The sequence below is a fragment of the Mercenaria mercenaria genome, chromosome 16 (genome assembly GCF_021730395.1).
Source record: "Mercenaria mercenaria strain notata chromosome 16, MADL_Memer_1, whole genome shotgun sequence".
NCBI lineage: Eukaryota > Metazoa > Mollusca > Bivalvia > Venerida > Veneridae > Mercenaria > Mercenaria mercenaria.
The window spans coordinates 34957876-34980897 of record NC_069376.1 but is presented as its reverse complement, the minus strand read 5'-3'; the positions used below and the strand labels follow the sequence as shown (position 1 = coordinate 34980897).

Here is a 23022-nt window from a genome sequence, read left to right as displayed (position 1 = left end):
GAGTCTGTGTCCTCAAACACTGCATAAATGTTAAAGTGAAATGGAATGTTGTTCTTATGTAAATTCTATCTGCTAGGAGTTTCTGAATTATTTAAATAAGTTAAACGGCTTAAAATGAGAAAGTTATAACCATTTTAATACTTGATCATAATGGCAGCAATTTTGTTTCCATGGCAAGATTAAACTAAATGACAGATTTACTAATATTCTGGATATATATTTGAACTTCATTTACCTTTATCTCTAAAATCATTTCTCCACTTGTTCCAGCCATAATGAAAGAAATTACCCTGTTTTACATCTTACACGCAAGAAACATTGGAAAATAATCTGTTTAAATGGTTCTTTGCTAAATAAAGAATTCAGCAGTATGTAAATGACGTCATAAATACACTAAAAATGACTGCCTCCATGATCAGCCATTTTTCTAACTACCACACTGTCATATCTTTTTTGATAGGGGTCCAATTTTTAAAACTCTTTTAGCATAATGAAAGGGTTGCTTAATAGGTTTCATATGAAATTAACTTATTGTCAGACATCCCTTGTCCTTTAAGACATAATATTTACACCATATATAATAAGAGAATTGCACAGGAAATGTAAAATTCAACTTGAAGAGAGTTTATTAATTTCTGCTGATAATCTTTCACGAAGTCGGGAGTATTAGAAAGTACATTTTGGGGGATATTCCTAATGAAGTTCAGTTTCAGCAAAGCTTCGGTATAATGTACTCTAGCTGTAATATAATTATTGTCAAAACAGTCAATTAAAACTATTCATTTAGATATTTACGAAACGCCAAATATTCCACTTCCAAAACCGAAGTTTACCAAAGAGGTTTCACTATACAGTATGGATTATAAATAAATTGCGTTTCTTTAGTTGATACTTCATTTCACAAAAGGAACGAATTAAAATTAATTCAAATGTACACAATTATTATATGTCTTTTTGATGTTTTTATACATGAAGACTTATCAAATATGATATCTATTTTGTTTGAATACTCTAGTCTGTTTAGCGGAAAACGTGTGTAATTTTAGGTCGATTATTCGAAGTATATGGTGCGCTATCCTACTTGACCCAGCGTCGGCGTCCGGTTAGCGTCCGTTCTGCGTCCACATCTTTGTTGAAATTTTAGTTCACTTTCTCTTTATCTCTGTAGTTACTTGATGGCTCTACTGCAAACTTAGAATAGTTATTCCTCATCAACACCCAAATTATACGGCATAAGAGTCATAACTCTCGAACCAATATTTCAGTTAATATTATGCCCCGTTTTACCTAAAATTTCACGTTAATGTTTTGGTGTACTTTCATCTCATTTAGTACTAATTGGATTTGATTCAAAAATGAATATTTGTTCCACCTAACCACGTACATAATATGAGACATAGTAATTAACTATGGCACCAATTTTTCACAGAATTTAGGCTAATGTTGATGTATTTTCACTACTGCTATATCTCTATTATTACCAAATGGATTTAAATCAAACTTTAAATAGTTGTTCCACATCATCGACCACATCGTATGACACAGGGGCCATAAATCTTGCACCAATTTTTCATGAATTATACCCCCCTTTTTACTTGAATCACTCTATTCATGTTACTACAAAATGGGTTTGATTCAAACTTAAAATATTCTTAACTCAGAATTTCAGATTAATTTTTGTGAACATTCACTATATTTTTATTATTACCTACTGAATTTAATCCAAACATCATCACCATCATCATCATCATAAAAATGAATTATAATAATAATAATAATAATAATAATAATAATAATAATCATCATCATCACATGACACAATATCCATAACTCTGGGGCAAATATTTCATGAATTAAGTTCCATTTTTCCTTAGAATTTCAGTTTAGCTTTTAGAAGCTGTTTCATCATATCTTTGTTGTTACTAAATGGATTTGATACAAATTAAGAAGGTTGTTTCACATCAACACCCACATTATATGACACAAGGTTCATAATTCTGGCAGCAATATGTTATGACCTATGCGGGTGTTACATTAAATACTGACTCCGTTGAAAATTGACCCCGTCAAGATTTCAACATTAGATTTTGATCAAAAGGTCCATTTTCAACGTTGTGAATTGACACCACCAACATTTCAACATTAAATTTTGATCAAAAGGTACATTTTCAACGTTGAGAATTGACCCCGTCAAGATTTCGACATTAAATTTTGATCAGAAGGTACTTTTTAAACGTTGTGAATTGACACCGCCAACATTTCAACATTAAATTTTGATCAAAAGGTACATTTTCAACGTTGAGAATTGACCCCGTCAAGATTTCAACATTAAATTTTGATCAGAAGGTACTTTTTAAGCGTTGTGAATTGACCCCGCCAACATTTCAACATTAAATTTTGATCAAAAGGTACGTTTTCAACGTTGAGAATTGACCCCGTCACGATTTCAACATTAAATTTTGATCAAAAGGTACTTTTTCAACGTTGAGAATTGACACCGCCAACTATTCAACATTAAATTTTCATCAATGGGATCGATTTTCAACGGGGTCAATATTTAATGTTACACCGGCTGTCTTAACTTGGAATTTGTGTTTTGATGCACCTGTGCTGTATTTCAGTTATTTGATTCAGACTTAAAATAGTTGATCTACATTATTAGCCACATGATGTGACACATGATAAATTACTCCTGCAGAAAGTTTCCATGAATTATGGCCCTTTTATACTTAGTCAATGTTTCAATACACTTAACCTCTATATCTGTAATTACTAAATACATTTCACCCATATTGCGGTCATTAAACACCACAGTGGCCGCTCCAGTTTCCTTAATAATTTCACTAGAAATACACTATTCAGCAGCGAAATAGTCGAGTGAACTGTCTACCTTGAAAGCTTTTAAATTGTACCCTACAAACTCATTAGAGATGCCCTAGACGCAAATTGTAGCGTTCATTTCTTTTACGGGAACTATTTTGAACATAGATTGAGAAAGTTAGCCTAAATCTGGCTCTAGGATTATTGCAGAAACTAAATATACGTGGCAAATGAATGCTGCTATTACAGAAGTGCATAATTTATGATTTATCTTAGTGTGTCACTTGCTGTACCCTGAACGTCTATCTTTAAAGACTTTCATAGAGTATCAAATAGTGCATATAATTCTTTTTTACAATCTGCGTTCGTTGATGTTCTTCGATTTATATGTATAACCCGTGAATTCACTATGTGTATCTTGTGTAGAAATGTCTCCAAGGATAATATTCCAGATAAATATCACATATTTTGTTATATTTATTAATAAGCATACATTGTATGTACAATATTTCAGGAGTTGCAAAGACGTACAACTGATACCCGATATTATCAACACTATTTTCAAAAAGTCAGACGCAGATGCAACAACACTAAAGCTACAGGATAAGATAAAGCAGTTGCAGAAAATTATACAGAAGCGTTTGGCACTTCTTAAAGAATTGAAAGATTCGAAAACAGAAGCAATAACTGCGATTGCAAACTTCATAGAGGAATTGGAACTTCTGCTTCAAAGCCTTAAAAAGGAATCTATAAATGAAGTTGAAGAAGAATGCCACAAAAAGGAGAGTATGCTAGAGGAAGAAAAGAAGAAGGCTGAAAATGAAGTGGACAACCTGAAGCAAGCTAATAATGATATTCGGCAACTAGAAGCAAACAAAGCTCAAACATTTGTCAATATGAAAATCGCTCAAGAGAAAACTACCACTGCAGATGACGTCATTAATTCCTTAAAGACACCTTCTAACACAAAAATAAAATTTCAAGTGGACACAGATTTAAGAGATACTTTGCACCGATTAAAGTCATTAGGAAAACTCAACATTTCTTCTTCCGCAGCCTTGAAACCTAGGACAAGCGTCTATTCAATTACAGGCACCTGTGATATGAATATCAAATTGTCAAATGACACAACAACATGTGCTATCGTTGGATCATGTTTAACAGAAACAGGGATGCTGCTGTTGACTGATCATAGCAATAAAAAGCTGAAACGTGCATACGTTACCAACTTTTCTGTGATAGATCAGTGTGAGTTACCTGGTTTTCCTTACTTTGTTTGCGCTACAAATGACCAAGAAGCTGCCGTAACCTTTTACAACAACATAATTCAGTTTATCTCCATAGGAAACCAAATGACACGAACACGCCAACTAACCGTGGGTCATAGTTGTTTCGGTATTGCTTACACGAAAGACAAATTGTACATAACTGATGCCAATCTATCTCTTTACATACATGATATGGCAGGTAACCTGCTGCAGACAGTATCAAAAGACAGTGCCGGGAATCCTCTCTTCACAAATAGCAGAGACATTGCCTTCAGCGACAACAGAGACAAAATGTTCATCGTTGATTGCACTAATAGGACGAGAACTCTTGATATTCACGGAAGTCATACTGATACATATACCGATTCGGATTTAGTTCAAGTTTCAGGAATTGATACTGATAGAAGAGGCAACATATTTGTATGTGGATTTGGATCAAACAACATTGTACAGGTAGGACAAGACGGAAAGAAGAAAGGAGTGATTGCAACAGCATCGGACGGAATTGCAAATCCATTATCCATTTGTTTTAATCCAAAACAGTGTGTGTTATTTGTCACACAAGGATACAATAATAAAATGAAAGTATTTAATTTGAAATGAAAAGGATAGCACTATGCCAATCTTGACAAAACATATTGTTGTTTCAGTGTAGCTTGTTTCTGCATGAGTGCAAATACACTGAAATAGGACTAGTATACTACAGTCGAGACTGTTTTAAGAGACCGACTTTGAGAAGCAGCAAAAAAGGTCACATATGACAGGGAGTCTCTTAAAACAGTCTCACTCAACCGACTGACGCTGGTTTCATATATTTCTGATTGATTGACAATTAAGTACATGTATATCGGATATCTTTTAAGGAAGAGTGAAAACTGTTTAAATACTATTTCTTTGATTACATTTTGATAAAATAAAACATCTGACATAGTTTGCATCATTCACTAAAATTTAAACTCATGATCTGGCAAGAGAATAAAGGCGAACAGTAATTGGGATTTTAAAATATAAATGTTCCATTAGATATAGAAGAACTATTTACACACTGAGGTTATTGTTCAGTTGTTTCGTTGTGTATTATTGGTCCTGTGATATTTATTCATTTATTGACTGCATCTTTAAACCATGTTGATATCCTCGTTTCCGGTTAATCCCGCCTTCTTTTTGTTTCACCGGGAACATTGTTAATTATGCCCTGAGTCCGAATTCTTTCAGCGACTTTATACGCTGGTTTTCCCTGATCGAGCAATTCTAGTGCCTTAACATGCTGTTCTAATGTCAAAACAGTTCTTTTTTACATTTTTCATCGGCCATTTTTTGTAAACAAATACGTTCTCGCCTCAGACAACTTCACGTGAGATAACGAACGGTAACTCTGTCGGGTACAAACTTGCGAGGAGGCGTCTCAAAGTCGTTTCAAACGGTCTAATAATCGATTCCGGAGCCTGATTTCACAGTCGCTTGTCGTGTAAGGAATGGGGTTACTTAATTCAGGCTATTTTTATAATAAATTTGCGTCCGGAGCATAAAATAGGGTCGCATATGAGAGGGAGTCGCTGAATTCAGGGGACGTTAAGGCAGTCTCGATTGTATATACTTATTGAATGGTTGGCTGATGTCGTTTGATACTTTATTTTAAAATGTTTATTTGCAACAATCATACAAAGAAATACCGTGTTAAATATAAATGAAGTTCCATTTCTTTGTCTTTTGGCTACAAGATGGTATATCGTTCACATGGCAACGCGATAATCAGCCTGTCCCGTCGAGGTAGTATCTCGTGGGAACGCGGCAAAAAGATACAAATCCAACACGCAACTTTGTTCCAGAAACCATTCTTATCGCAGGGTTTGACAAACAAAGCTAAATGTGTTGAATATATACAGAATAAATCACCATGAAACGTAATGCTCAGCTTCTTAGATAAGTTGGGCCATCGGGAGGGTTCAAACCCAAACGCCATTTGCTCTAGTTTTAAATGCCATTTTTAAACAAAACTTTAAGACAAAACAACAAACTACAAACTAAACGGTCTGAACATGTGCGTGGTATACTCCAGAAATGGCACTGTGTCCGTTGTGCAATTGTTCATTGTTTTATTATTATTCCTGGATACACAATTAAATATTATCGTCCAGGGATGTTTCCCTTTAAATACATAGCGATTCAAAGTATACCACATTTATCATTTTTTCCGCACGCGAAAATGATGTTTGCTTCGTAAACAGAAGAACAAAGACAACCATCAGTTTCACTAAAAGAATGAGAACTATTAATAATCACGGAAGTCATACTGATACATATACCGATTCAGGATTAATTGAAGTTTCAGGAGTTGATACTGATAGAATAGGCAACATATTTGTATGTGGATACGGATCGCACAACATTGTACAGATAGGACAAGATGGAAAGAAGAAAGGAGTGATCGCAACAGCATCAGATGGAATAGTGATCCCAGTATCCATTTGTTTTGATCCAAAACAGAGTGTGTTATTTGTCACTCAAGCAAGTAATGACAAAATAAAAGTCTTTAATTTGAAATGAACATGCAAACACTATACAAATCCTATCAAAACATATCTAGCTGAGTGCAAAAACACTGAAGTAGGACTATAAAGTATATTGTTTGTCATACAAAGAAACAATAAATAAACTGAAAGTCTTGAATTTGAAATGAAAATGATAGCACTATACCAATCTTGACAAAACACATTGTTGTTTCAGTAAAGCTTGTTCTGTCTGAGAGCAAAGACACTGACATTAGACTAGAATACTATTTATTTATTGAATGGCTTGCCGGTCAACAGAACTGTTAACCCATGATTCAAATGTTTTATTACATGACATAAGAAATAAATTTTAAAGTACATTTTTTCTCAATTTGTTACAACAAACCTGTCTTGAACTATAGATAGGTTAATGGCACAAACTGTGGACTCGCGATTTATAATAAGGAGTCATGAAATGAATCATATTATGCTAGTTCAAACAAAGACAACACGATTGGGTGGTTTGGTATAATATCATAAAGTTTACCGTACATGACTAATGTGAACAATTTTGTCCACTACATGCGTCGTTAAATAGTTCATTTCATGACGTTTATGTGCAACCATTATGCAAAGAAAAACTTTGTTAAATATAATGAAGCTCCGGGGCACAAGTGTGCGTTTTTCTTAATCTCATGGCTACGCGATAGTATCTCGTTTGCACGAGATAGTGTCTCGTGGCCACACGATAACTAACTCGTGACAACGCGATGATCCACTTGTTCTACGTAAAACACGACAATTTGTCCCAGATTCCGTTTATGCATGGAAGTCGAAACATGTATTCTTACCACTTGGCTAAATGCATTTAAATATACCAGTATGCAACAGAATAAAGCAGACGGCGACGTAACGACCAGTTTCTAAGGTCAGATTGTCTACCAGGAGGACTTGAGCCCAAACGCCAATCATTCATTTTTTAAGAACACTAAGACACAACAACAAACTAAACTGTAATAACAAGTACGAGGATTGATAAAAAATAACGTAACCAGTCATGGTTACACGATTAAAGGGTTGTTTCCTTTTAAATACATAGAGGTACTACCTACGCTATTTTGCCACACGCGAAAATAATGTTTACTCTGTTAACAGAAAAATAAAGATCATCGTAAGTTAGCCTCAAAATAATGGATCAAGTCATATGATATCATACTGATATGAAGTTACATCTCTCTGCCTTCTGCCGATAAAACTTTAATGACGTCATCTCGTGACATTATAATAACTATTTAAGGTTTCAAAGCCTTTTAACTTCAGTGGGACTAATTGGAAATCAGAACAAACTCTAATTCTTCGGAAGCACTTTCGGGTGAACACCTTGAATGCGAGACAATTGAAAAACATGGCCACTCCATATTGTGTATATTTTCAAATAATCTTTTAATGCACATGAAATAAAGCCATTGCTTTGCAAATGATGTAAAGTTGTAAGTGTAACACCTATATAAAACAGAGTTGTCACAACTCTATATAGAATATACTGTGTTAGAATAAATGTTGGTACATATCATTATGTTACACAAAATGTGTTATAGACAGTAGTTATAGACTTCGTTTGGATCATGAATATCTATATGTGTCAACTTCATATTTAGAACTGAAACATCAAATTGGTATGTTACAGAAAATGAGATACAGACACTACTGAGAGTTGTGAAATGGCGTTTATATAGAGGATACCGTTTTGAACTATATTTTGGTGATAAACATTTTATATAAATGATAATTAAATGTGAAAACATAAGGTATTGATATTTAGATGTTATAAAGGTACATACTGCACATGGTTGTATAAAATTGTATGCGCATTGTAAATACAGTTTCACTGTTTTATGGAATAAAGAATATCTTATTTCTTAGTGTATCTCTTCTTAGTGTATCTCATACAGTCCCCAACGATGACCAAGGCGGACAACATCATAGCTCGAGGTCATCGTTCTGGTGTAGAGTACAGCAATAACTGAATACCGCAGTAACTGAGTACCAAAGTATGTACAACTTCCGTAAAGATCCCCTTTGGACGTATCACGCCGACAAATTGAAAATCCGAGGGCAATGTGGGACTTTGCTAATGTACTGGAGAATAATACCAGCCACATTTTGACGTGATTTAATGCATCCTCAAGCCTGCCTGTACATTGTTAGTTACAACAGTAACAGAGACTTGGCCCATTTTTCGACACATGAAAATTAACTAAAATTACAATTTCAAATAGATTTGATTGTTTTTCGTCAACGCATGAAGCAATGTTTGCTATAACCGATTTCATAGTGTATCTCGGACAATCCCCGACTGTGCCCTAAGTAGACCTAGTCTTGATTCGAGGCCACCCTTTCGGTGCTGATTACAGCAGTTATTGAACGCCAAAACATGTTCATATTGGATACTTTGATCTTCTCTGGACAGATGTCGTCAGCATATCTAAAATCCGTCGGCAATTCTATATGCACTATTACAATAGACACACAAATTTAATATTTACATAGTCTTATGTATCCTCAAACCCTCCTGAACATAGTAAGGTATAGAAAATATTGTAACAAAAATTATGGTAATGCTGTCGCTACTGTTGTTGGCAGTTATCACAGTAATAGCAGTAATACTGTAGTTTCTGCTGTTGGTAGTTAAGGTATTAATAGCAGTTACACTGTTGCCACTGTAAATGTAACAGTCATAGCAGTAATTCTGATAGTACTACTATAATTTCCAGCTACCTAAGTTTACCAAAACATGATTCGTGGCCACCGTTTAGGTGCTGATTTTAGCAAAAACTGAAAACCAAAGCATGTCCAGATTTCATAAAATATATATTGACATTATTAAATGCTTCCTCAAGCCCTCCTAAACATTGTGACTTTACAGCTGTTACTTCTTTATTTGTTTAGTTTTGTTGGATTTAAAGGGTGTCCTCCAGATCGTTCGACAAAAATATTTTTAGGTAAATGCTATATTTCTTTAGAAGGTTTCAAAACTTAATTACTGACAAACTTTATGTTACGGAAACACATGAGAACTTGCTGTTTTTACTACTTTTTACGATGAAAATCTAAAAGCGTTTGGTTTGTAACGCTTTACTCCAGGTAAACTGTCTCGATTATAAATATCTATATTTCGAAGTTATAATTCACTGATTCCAAAATGTCTTTATTGCCGCGGCTGTCCGGGGTTCGATTCCTAACGAGGTCATCTTTATTTCTTGATTTAGAATTTTTTAAATATTTTAGAAAAATAAACTCCTTTTCTAATGTTCATAATATGACCAAAACTTCAATTTGAAAGAAAGATTATTTTTAGCCTAAACTGGAGGTCAGTGCCTTTAACAGCACAACAACACAATTATAGGTCATATGGCGACTTTCAGGCTCTTCAATAGTGGAGGAAGACCCCAAGTGCCCCTCCGTGCATTATTTCATCACGGGCGGACACCTGGGTAGAACCACAGACCTTCCATACGCCATCTGGATAGCTTCCTCACATGAAGAGTTCAACGCCCTTGGTTAGACTCGAACATATCGATGAGGGGCAAGTGGTTTGAAGTCAGCGACCTTAACAACTCGGCTATGGAAGTCACTTGTTACTTCTTTAATACGGCTGTGCCTACTATAACGTTCCATCTGTAATAGCAGTTATATGGTTGTCTATTGCTAACTTCACGCTGGCCTGACATTAATGGTTTTTGGCTAAATTTAGATGTGGAGTCTGAGACGATTGCCTGTTAATGACAAATTATGTCCCTTCTGTAAAAGGCATATTGAAAATGAAAACACGTGCTTACATTGTGTTGAATGTGAATTATATAGTGACATCCGAGATAATTTGTTTAGAAACGCTACATACACAAATTAGATCTGAAAATTAACAGTTTCATATTTACTAGTCGAGCACGACTTATTTTTCAGCCAACATGAGAAGAAGAACTGAATTTTTGTATATATAATCTTTTTAAATTTGAGAAAAGGGCTTAGATTAATTAATACGTAAAACAATATTAATCGGGTCTTTCCATATCTGATATGAATTGATAAGAGCTAACACTCCATTATTAGCATATCTTTATTGACAGTTTATTAAGTTAAACTATTTATCTTTGGTTCAAGGATATAGATCTTTAGACTTTGCTATTCCATGAAATTACGTACTTTCTTAATTCTTCTTTAGTGTTCTTCGGCCGTTACCGTAGCGGCTTTCCTACCCACCGGAACTCATACGGAGACTACGTAATCAAACGGAAATTGCAAGCCTCATTTCCGCCCAATGCGCAGGTGCCCTCGGGACGGATATTTCTATCCGATTCGTAAACACATGGCTGATATTTGTTCTTGCATATCGTATACATTTTAGCATTTTATTCTGTAGATTATTTTTCTAGCATACCGTATTTTACAAATAACAGGTAGAAAAACTTTCTTTGTATAGCACTCTTATAATAGAGAATGAACACAAAGCGCGGGAAATTAACGTCCGTAAGCAAAAGTGATGTCATGGTGTTTTGGGTTACGCACAATAACAAAGTTCCACTTAGTTTTAAACTAACGTGTTTTGAATCGAGAAATTTACTATAAGGAACGGAGAGATACTATCAGGGTACCCGCTGTTTTTCGTATTTTACGTAAACAACATATTATTAGTACTTGAATCACTAGTTGTCATTAACAGCACGAGAGTCATCAGGCATGGGGGATGCCAGATGGGTTTTGCAGGTATGGGTAAAATCACCGGAAACGCCAGTCCGGTGTGCAAGAATTATACAGACTGTGCAATTAAAATACTGATACCTTCTTATCAAATAATATACACACACAGTTTTAATTTTTGTTTTATCAATGATCATGAAATGGCGTCCGCGTTTTTGCGCGGGACTCAAGTTATCCGGTTGCGGATTATTACCAAGAAACAAGTACTTATTTTACATAAGCGGCCGTCAAAACGCGTACCGTTAATATTACGTTCTTTACTTTTTTAAAAGTGGCGCTGACAAGCACGCATAATGTCCTCAATTGAAAACAGAGAATTCCATCTTTCGTTCAAATAATTCACGAAGTCATCGTGTTGAGTATATACTGATTATTCTAAAATTATATTGCTTTGAGCATCTCAGTCCTTCTGGACCTCGGACCTATAGACTTTGCTATATCCTGAAGGCTGAACGCTTATCAGGGCAGAATAAGTTTTAATCGTTACATGAACTCAAAATGATTGTCTGAACAATAGTGTCAAGATAGGACTCGACATGGTATTGATACCTTTATGATAAATGCGATCAAGCACCACTTACATACCTCTTCCTTTGTTAGACAGAGGTCTATATTTTTTGAAAGACCTGTTTAAACAAAAGAATTCTCGTGCAGAGGTCTGGTTGTTCTTACCCAGACCTGAGCACGTGAAAAAGTGACGTAATAGCATCTGTTAAACTCATAAATATGTTTCAATAACATGCTTTTTTATGGTGATTTCCTAATAAAATAGTCAGTGTTAAATAAACGGATTTTCAAAAAGCATGCATAATTTTTTTAACATTTCTTGTTATTAAATACACCTTACATGTATGCATAATTAAAAATAGAAAAAAAATCCTAATTTCCACATAAAGCCGCAAAAGATGAAAGGAAAATATATGTATGTGAAATGAAAATGATAAGTCAAAATTAAGATTAACCGCTCTACCACTGAGGCAGACAAAAAAGTTTTACAATTCACCATTTTCCAGCAAATTCCACTCAAAACATTATTTTCAGTTGAATAAATTTTGAGCAATTGTTTATTCAGCAACACAGATTTTAACAAGCAAATTCAATTAATTGGTATCCACCCCCACCTCGCAAAATGGGTTTGTGGTGAGGAAAGGCAAGGAAATGAAATATATCAAAATTAATTTAACAGAAAACGAATGTTTTAAGTGTACATAATAAATGTATGTTAAGTTGATCCTGACTAATGAATTTTTTGAACGGAATTATAATTACTGTTTTAGGCTTAATTAGCTTTTAGAACAACTTCATATGTTCATATGGTGATAAATATTCATGGAAGGTTTAAATTTGTTTTATTTTTTAGGTGGAAGGTGGGGGTGGGGGGAGGTCCGGGTGAGGGTACAAAAATTCACATGTTGATAATAAATACTAATGGAAAAAAAAATGGGGTGGGGTGCATGATCGGGGGTGATGGGGGTGACTAGTTGGAGGAGCGAGGCGGGGAGAGGGTACGGCTTTGCTTGCTGATAAATGTTCATGGAACGTTCAAGGTTAAAAAATGAAAAAAAAAAGAAAGAAAATTGTGGGGTAGGGATTGGAACGAGGTGTGACCAGGGCGGTGGAGTGGAATGACCGGGTACACAACTTCACATGTTGATAATAAATGTTTATGGGAAAAATGAAAGAAGTGAAAATCTACCAATTGGTTAGTTTGTTATGTACAAATATGTGCATTTTTTAACAGTTAAAGGGAAATAACTCTGAAGTTGCTTAAATATGTTATGAAGCAGAAATTTCCAAATTTATAGTATCCTATATAGTTAACACTAGAATCTACTAAAGGCCCTAACTCTGGTGTTATTTGGGCAGTCTGATTGAAACCTGACGGACCCCATTTCCCTGTAGTGGTGAACAAGTATAATATGAAGTTTTATTTAAATATCCCAAACCACTTCCTAGATATGGCTCCGGACGGACGGATTTGTGTGAACTTTGTCAAATCACATCAAGTTTCTTCATGGACGCTTTCAGTAAAAGGTTTTTTAAAACAGTTTTGACAATGTTTTTTGGTGTTTTTTGACCAAAATGTGCATAATTTTCTCTAAAAGAATGAAAGTATTTTTACTTTATTGATGTTTCATGTTGTCTTCGAATATCGATGTATCGTAACTGCTGGACATTTTGAGAAGGAATGACGGTATGTAAGTCGGATATCGACCTCGTACATCGGCCTTTTTCTGTAGAAAAGCCCGTGCGCAGGTCTTTCCTACAGAGAAAGACCTCGTACTCGGTCGATATCCTATACATAAATTGTATGTAACGTCACTATTCTGATATTTGAAATTCCCCGTGCGTGCCTAACTGTGTATTTAACAATCGTTGTTATTTGCCTGCATTTCATCAACGTTTAAACACGATGTATTTCTAATTATTATATTTTATAGCATAACAACGAAGTCCGGGAAATTAATGACTGCCTCCAATATAAAGGTAGCAGGGTACACTTAGATGCGAAAATTTTGGGCACGGACGGTCTTACATGTAGCGAGTCGCAATATTGCACTTCCCTTATGAGCAGAATTAGGGTCGCCATTTTATAAATTGCGTGCATGTTTTGTGCTTTTAATTAATGGCAAGATCAGAATTCTCATACAAGAATAAAGAATGTTATCAAAACGAAAGGTTTACACCATCCATGAAAAATAGCATGCCAAAATCATCAATTTTGCTCTTTTTGAACAGCCTGCAATGATCCCGCTGCAAGAACAATGCCCAATTTTATTGCATTTCTCAATTTAATAGTCCTTACTGAACGTCAGGACATAAACGGAATGGGGGCCCATCCAGCTCGTTTTTTCACAAAATAGCGAAAATGTTCTTGAGTATCAATCAAAAAGCACAGAACCCTTCCGTGATTTGAATTTTTCCGCGAAAAGGTGTCTCATTGATCATACAAAGCTACCAGCAGTTAGTTTTCCAACTGACATCAGAATTTTACATGTATCGGCTGTATAAATTTTCTAAAGAATTAATAATCATTATCTCTCAGCTTAATTTACAGACATCCAAAATCACGAAGTTCTATTTATAACAAATATTGACGGGGGCCAAAATTCGAAGTGTACCCTCTACCTTAAACAATTGCTCAGAGGGTATTTTTTTACGAATCATCTATGACTTTTTGTAACAATTATGTTTATATACTTTGTTAAAATATTCCTGGTTTTGTTCGAGTCTTGCCTTAAATATATCAAATAAAAATAAATGACAACAAATTTATTTACAAATTTATTTACGAGTTAATGGTATTCATATCTTTAATTACAATTACATGAACATGTCTGTGATTTACATAGCGTCCTCTTTGAAACAAAGACGTTTATTTGAGCCAGGCGGAGATAACTTTTATAACGACTCATGGGGGCGGCATATACAAATTTCAGCGTCCGTACGGATGTTTTTTAAAAAAACTTTGCGAAAGTCAGCATGACATGACGATGTGACGCGTGCAAGAACCATAAATCTACCTCGTTTAACTTTTTAATTATCCCCCTACATTGACACGGCCGTGTGCATATGATAGGCGAAACGTGGACAAACAAAAACAGAATGTGCATTATTCACAGTTATATATGATGAATTAAACTCATTCTAAAAATGATTTTTCACAGTGGTACATATTTGTATTAAACCTTTAACACAGTATGTTTATATACACATTTTAGTGTACATGTATAGATGAAACGACTATTAACATGCGGCATTTCTACGTCAGCCAACCAGAATATATGTTGTCGGCTTGACCGGACGGCAAATAGGGACGTTCCTCCAAGTTTTTCTGTAACGTTTACAAAAACATAACCAACACTGAGACAGTGAGAATGGTGCACGATGGAAGATAAATTACCACTTTTTCAGTATACATAGGACCCATTTACCGAACTGTTCTATGTGAGAGATGTGCGATTGCAGTGAGTTACATAATTTCCCGTTCACGATCATGGTTCTTATAGTATACATAGGGGTAGGGTATAACATGTACAATGATTCTTTCTTTCTGGTCAGATGCCAGTGAGTGATCACATTATGACATCAATACTTGTCTGCAAACAGAAGTTTGTTTGAACACATGCCAAAGTACATTTTAAATCATCTTGAAAGATTAAAGTACTGCATTTTCACCGAAAAAAATGGATGATTGCCAAAATTAATAATGGTGAATCGAATATGTAAACTTATATGTTAGAATATGCTAGCCGTCCGGTTACAGGATGGTTCGAATGCAGGCTAGGCGTTCAGTCATCGGACGGCTAGACACGTCATTTTATATTTATGTATTTTACACTGATAAATATTGTCTCTTAAATATAAGTGTGATACCTCTTACTTCCACTGACAAAAAATCCAGTAATTTGGCTTAAGCTGTTTTAGCACCATTTCTTTCAGAAAATTACTAGTGACGTACGTGCTAATTACTCTCGGGATCGACGATGCATGAATAAATTGGTCCATGACATGATCGTCGACAAAACTTTTCATCGCTGACGAAATTTCACGTCCTAGTTAATAAGTAGTACCTCAAAGTAAGCTAAATTTAGCAAAGTCGCCACTCTTAACTTTGAAAGTGCATGTTACATGCGGAATTATTAAAACTGACTATACCTGTGTAGTGTGTTTAAAATTATCAAACTTATAGACTTTTCATTATAGTATATGCAGAACGGGAATCGTGTGCGGTCGAACCAGTGTAATAGCAACATGTAGCATCTGTAAAGCGATGTCTGAAGGTTCAAAGAAATTCATTTTTTCCCGATTGTGATGAAAGCTTGGAGCATATTTGAATCACTCTCGAGTCTACTTCCTGGAAATAACAGTACTACCTTTTTTGTATTACTTTTACTATTTTCTATGTAATGCTGTAATTACCCTCTATAATACGAAAGTTTTTAAACCCGCACACTGTTTTTTCCCGTTTATTATTACATTTGTGTGTTATCTATTTCAATACAATTTTTAGTTTAACATTTGCTTTTGATAGATACTGGGATGTTTTAACAATCTGAATGAAACGGCGCTTTAAAAAGGCGTGTGACTTTAATATTTATGTATTTCCAACCTGTCTTATTAACAAGATTGGCAAACGGATAATGTAAAATTACATTTTGGATGAATTTCGGCTAATTATGCTAAAATAACTTTATTTTAGTTGGGCAACAAGGACTGGTGAATCAATCAGTGAAACCTGCATTTAGCACTCGGAGAACACAACTAAGAATAAAGGATCAGTTTCGAAGAAGTCCGTTACTTGCAGATTCAATCAAGGAAGGCTAACTGTCTAAGTCTGCATACGACATGTCAGGAAAATTGGTTTGTGAGCATATTGTGGTATACATATCGCACCCTGTGTGAACCATTGTACCATGGTTAAATAATCAGTTTGGAAGGCATGACTTCATGCAAAACTAATATTATAAAAGGTTTTAAAATCGTCACTACAGCTTTTGCTAGTCTACACTCCATGTTATGTAATTTTAATACATTGGTTTGTATGTGAAACGTAAATGTACTGTATTTCAATGAGACAATATTGGAAAGTCGTTGAAATAACAAAGGTCAGAGTAAATAAGACAACAAATACAATAATACAATGTCTAAAAACATTTTTCAACAAAATTTAAAACATAATCTAAAACGAACTGTGGGTTTACCATGTATGAGGTTATCACTACCTTTAAAGTTAATTTGAAGTGATATCTGATAACGTTAACGATCTTTGAAATCGAAAGAGATAGAAAACGTTGTTATCTGAACAAAATGGCGACAGGTGGGTGTGAAGTTACTTCAGATGAAATATTTAACTTTAATTGCACGCCTTGTGCCAAGAAAAATAAGAACCGAGAAGCGGTAAAATACTGTGTGGAGTGTCAGGGATATTGTTGTAGGTCATGTGTAGACATACATGAAGATTTTCCCGCTTTGGAAGGACATCAGCTTCTTGATAAATCAGACTTTAAGTCAACAGGTATTACGACGGACCTCCCGGATTTACCGACCGTGAGATGCAAGATTCATACAGTAAAGGTTATGGATATGTACTGTGGAAACCATGACGTGGTGGGTTGCACAAGCTGTATGGCTTTGACGCACAGGTATGATTATTGTTAAAATTTAAATCAGACTTAATTCATTCAGACAGGTTTGAGAGAGACTGACATATGAAGTTTTTCATTCAGAGCTGTCTATGCAAGGTTCATGTTGTAAATAACAAAACTCATAAGCTAACAAGTCTTCTAAGACAGTGCTTCATACTTTGGTTTCATTACTAAGAGAATATGAATATTTTTGAAATGCTGGTTACTTTAAGAAAAGTAGGCTGTTCATTCTTCTTCTTCCTCGTACATTGTACGCAGATTAGGCTGTTCAAATGTTGCCCCTTTTTGCATGTTTTTGACTATCAAAGGTCATAATTCTACGTGAAATCCATCTTAACGTCCCATCCGCGTCCATCCCGTTGTTAAATTTTTAGTGCACTTTCCCTTTATATCTGTAATTACTAGATGGCTGTGCTTCAGACTTAGAATAGTTATTCCTCATCAACATCCACATCATACGGCACAACGACCATAACTCTCGGACTAATATTTAATGAATTACACCCCCTCCCCCTCTCCCGTTTTACTAAGAATTTTAGGTTTAACGTTTGGTGCACGTTCACTCTATTTCAGTTATTACTATTAAAATGGATTTGGTTAAGCATAAAGTATTTGTTCCAGTGTTACCACTAGACAAGCTTACTGTCGCTGAGTGGCTGCTTTTTTAATTTCTGACTTTTGCAGCCACCGCTTGCACAGTTCAAATGACCGTCACAATATAAAAGAAACTGTATACGTCGGATTAGTTCGACTAGTGTAACCACGTACATATTACTAGTATATGACACACGGTACATAACTCTGGCCCATCTGTCCTTGAATTATACACCATTTTTGCATAGAATATAATAATAATAATTATAATAATGATAATAATGATGACGATGATAATAATAATAATAATAATAATAATTATAAACATCATCATCACCATCAATATCATCATAATCATCATCATCATCAACACAACATGACACAAATTCCATAACTCTGGTGCAAGAATTTCATGAATTTTGCTCCCTTTTTTCCTAGAATTTCAACTTAGCTTGTTGTTACTAAATTGATTTGATACAAACTTAATATAGTTGTTTCACATCATCATCCACAGTATATGACAGAAGGTCCATAACTCTGGCAGCAATATGTTATGAGTTATGCATTCTCTTATCTAGGAATTAAAGGATATCGTTTTGAAAATATTTTATTTACATTATTAGCCACATGCAGGGTCGGACACAGGATTTGGTGTTAGGGGGAGGTGGGGATTGCAAATTATTTGTAGTAGAGAGACTAGGGGGTATGGGGGCATGCCCGCCCCCGGAAAAGTTTGAAAACTGGATCCATCTGGTGCATTATGGGCGTTCTAAGATACTTTATTTGGTTTTGAAAAGGACAGGTTTTGTGACAAAATCAACCTAAATAACATGCTAATTATAGTACATGTATATATTTGATGACTTGTCAGACTTATTCTTGCATAAGTATCTTGGAATGGAATTTCTTAGTCCGATTTCTGAGGATTTTTACGGGGAGGGGTTACCAAGAGCTATTAACATAGAAATGGTAAAGAGTGTTATAGGAGCTCGTGCAAATTTTGTCGGATTTTGATTGTTCGAGCGTAGCGAGCGAGAAAAAATGCATATTTTATTATTTTCATCCAGAATAATGACAAATTACCAATGCGAGGGTAGCGAGCGAGAAAGGATGCATGTTTAATATTTTTCAAGCAGAACAAAAGATAAATTACCTCAGCGAGCGTAGCGAGCGAGAAGAATGCATATCTTATATTTTTAAACCAGATCCAAAGATAAATTACGTATGCGAGGGTGCGCCTGCCTTAATCCGCCCTTAACATGATATGTCACATGATGCTTTACCCGTGCAGAAAGTTTCCATGAATTACGGCTCTTTAATTTATACTTATTTAATGTTTCGATACACTTTACCTCTATCTCTGTTACTTTTAAATTCATTTGAAACTGTACAATATTTTCGTCTACATAATGGTCATTAAACACTCCAGTGGCAGCTCCATCTTCCTCAGATTTGCCGAATTTCACTATCCAGCATCGGAAAAGTCGACCGAGCTGGTTTTTTTTTTATATTTTACCCAACAAACTCATGAGAGATGCGCTAGACGCAAAAAGTAGAATTCTCTTTGTAGTTTTGCTTTCTTTTACTGGAACTGTTTTGAGGATATATTGAAAATGTTTGCCTAAATCTTGCTCTAGGAGTATTGCAGAAACTAAATATAGATGACAAATGAACGTTAGTATTAAAAAAGTGCGTAATTTATGGTTTATCTCAAAGTTTCACTTGTTGTACCCTGAACGTCTGCCGTTAAAGACGTTTAGAGTATCAAATATTGTATAAGTAGTGATTTCTTGTTTTACAAACTAGAATCGTTAATGTACCTCGCTCTTGTAGAGATGTCTCCACGGATAATGTTCCGGATAAATATCACATATTTTTATTACATTTAAGCATTTTTACTTCTTTTCAGGAGTTGCACAGACGTACAACTGGTACCCGATATAATCAACACTGTTTTCAAAAAGGAAGACGCAGATGATACATCGCTAAAGCTACAGGATAAGATAAAGCAGTTGGAGAAAATTATACAGACGCGTTTGTCACTTCTTAAAGAGTTGAAGGGTTCAAAGGCAGAAGCAATAACTGCAATTACAGACTTCATAAAGGAACTGGAAGTTATACTTCAAAACCTTAAAAAGAAATCTTTAAATGAAGTTGAAGAAGAATATCACAAAACGAAGAGTATGCTAGAGGAAGAGAAGAAGAAAGCTGAAACTGAAATGAAAGACATGAAGCAAGCTGATAATGATATTCGGCAACTAGAAGTGAACAAAACTCAAACATTTGTCAATACGAAAATCGCTCAAGAGAAAGCTACCATAGCAGATGAAGTCATTATGTCCTTGAAGTCACCTTCTAACACAAAAATAAAATTTCAAGTGGACACAGATATAAGAGATACTTTGCGTAGATTAAAGTCATTAGGAGAACTCTACATTTCTTCTTCCACAGCTTTCAAACCTAGAGCAAGCGTCTATTCAATTACAGGCACCAGTGATATGAATATCAAATTACCATATGAAAGAAACACATGTCATATCGTTGGATCATGTTTAACAGAAACAGGAATGCTGCTGTTAACTGATTATAACAATAGAAAGCTCAAACGTACATACGTTACCAATTTGTCTGCGATAGATTATTGCGAATTTTCCGATATTCCTCACTTTGTTTGCGCTACAAATAAACAGGAAGCAGCAGTAACCTTTAATCACAAGGCAATTCAATTTGTCTCTATTGGAAAGCAAATGGCAAGAACACGCCAACTAACTGTGGGTCATCGTTGTTATGGTATTGCTTACAATGAAGACAAATTGTACATAACTGATAATAGTTCTTCCCTTTACATACATGATATGACAGGTAATCTGCTTCAGACAGTATCAAAAGACAGTGCCGGGAATCCTCTCTTCACAAAAAGCAGAGACATTGCCTTCAGTGACAACAAAGATAAAATGTTCGTCGTCGATTTCACAAACAAGATGAGAACTCTTGATATTCACGGAAATCATACTGATACATACACCGATTCAGATTTAGTATATGATTCAGGAGTTGATACTGATAGAAGAGGTAACATATTTGTATGTGGATACGGATCAAACAACATTGTACAGATAGGACAAGATGGAAAGAAGAAAGGAGTGATCGCAACAGCGTCAGATGGACTTGTGAATCCATTCACCATTTGTTTTGATCCGACACAGAGTGTATTGTTTGTCACACAAAGAAACAATAATAAAATGAAAATCTTTAATTTGAAATGAAAATGTTAACACTATACCAAACTTTACAAAACGTATTGTTGTTTCAGTAATTTTTAAAAGCTTGTTCTGTACGAGTGCAAAGACACTGAAATAAGATAACAATGATATATATTTATTGAATGGCTTGAATATTTATTGAATGACTATTAGCCCGGGATTAAAATGTTTTGTAACATGACAAAAAAATAAATTTCAAGGTGCCTTCTCAATTTGTCACGGCAAACTTGTGTTGAACTATGGAGAGGTCAACAGCAGGAACTGTTGACTGGCGATATATAAATGTATTCATAAAATGAAAAATTATATTAGTTCAGACAAGGACAACGCGAATGGGTATTTTGGATGTAATACCAAAAAGTTTACTTTATATAATGTGAACAAATTTGATAGAAAGAAAAATTTGTTAAATATAATGAAGCTCCGGGGAAACACAATAGTGTCTTATGGCAACAATATAACTAAGTCGTGACAACGCAAAAATCAACTTCTGTCATCGAGGTAGAATCTACTGGGAACGCAGCAAAATATAAAAAATCAGACCTTGATGTTATATACGCCAATTTGTCCCAGAAACCGTGTATGTATGAAAGTTGAAATCTATATTCTTATCGCAGGGCTAAACGATATTATTTTAATTATACTAATATGAGACAGAATAAAGCACACGTAATGACCAGCTTCTATAGGGTTAGTATGGGCTATCGGGAGGTCTAGAGCGAAAACGCCAATCATTCATTTTTCTAAACGTCAATTTTTGTAAGAACACTAAGACAAAGCAATAAACTAAACGGTTTTAACAAGTACGAGGGTTGATCCATAAATGACGTCACCAGTCCTGGTTGCACGATTGAATTTTATTGTCTGTTTTTCCCCTTTTAAATAGTAGTAAAATACAGATTTCTAACGTTAATAAAAATCATTCAATGTTTCAAAGTCTTTTGACACCAATCTTATCTTTCAATAGGACAAAATCGAAATCAGAACAAATTCTAACTCTTCTGAAGCGATTCCAGGTGAACACCTTGTATGTGAGAAAACTGTAAAACATTATTGCCGTGTGTGTGTATATTGTGACAACTGTATACATAATAAACTGAGTTGTTTTATATCAGATGAAATAAACGTTGATACATATCATTCTGTTACACAAAATGTGACATAGACAGTAGTTACAGACTTCCATTGAATCAAATATATTTATATGACGTATCTTCATATTAAGAATTGAAATACCAGATTAGTATGTTACAAAAAATGATAGTGCGAGTTGTGTATTGGTGTTTTGTATATTTATCCTACATTTGAGGATACCGTTTTGAACTATATTTCGATGGCAAATATATATATATAAAAAGGATAACTACAATTTAATTTTATTGTAAATTTGAAAACAGAAGGTATTAGTATTTAAATGTTACAAATGTTATATATTGAAAATCCGCCGGTAATGTATTATGTGCTAATGTATTGGAAATGATACCAGCAAAATATTGGCATAACTCAATCCATCCTCAAGATCCCTGAACACTGTTTATTACAAAAGTAATAGAGGTTCGAGTCCATTTTGCGACACATTAAAAATAACTAAACTTACGATTTTAAAAAGATTTGAACGTAGACGCATAATGCATTAATTGCTAAAATCAATTTAATAGTGTACTTTTACAATCCTCGA

The 23022-nt window shown here is 34.7% G+C and overlaps 1 protein-coding gene across 1 annotated transcript in view; it reads left to right on the top strand.

Moving 5' to 3' along the window:
• LOC123540241 (E3 ubiquitin-protein ligase TRIM33-like) overlaps nucleotides 1–22696 on the top strand; it is a 31713-nt gene extending 9017 nt beyond the window's left edge. The window contains exon 2 of the mRNA XM_053526692.1: nucleotides 19991–22696. Coding sequence (XP_053382667.1) covers nucleotides 19991–21347 — 1357 coding nt within the window. The 3' untranslated portion in view covers nucleotides 21348–22696. The remainder of the gene's footprint in view (nucleotides 1–19990) is intronic.
• The last annotated feature ends 326 nt before the right edge of the window (nucleotides 22697–23022 follow it).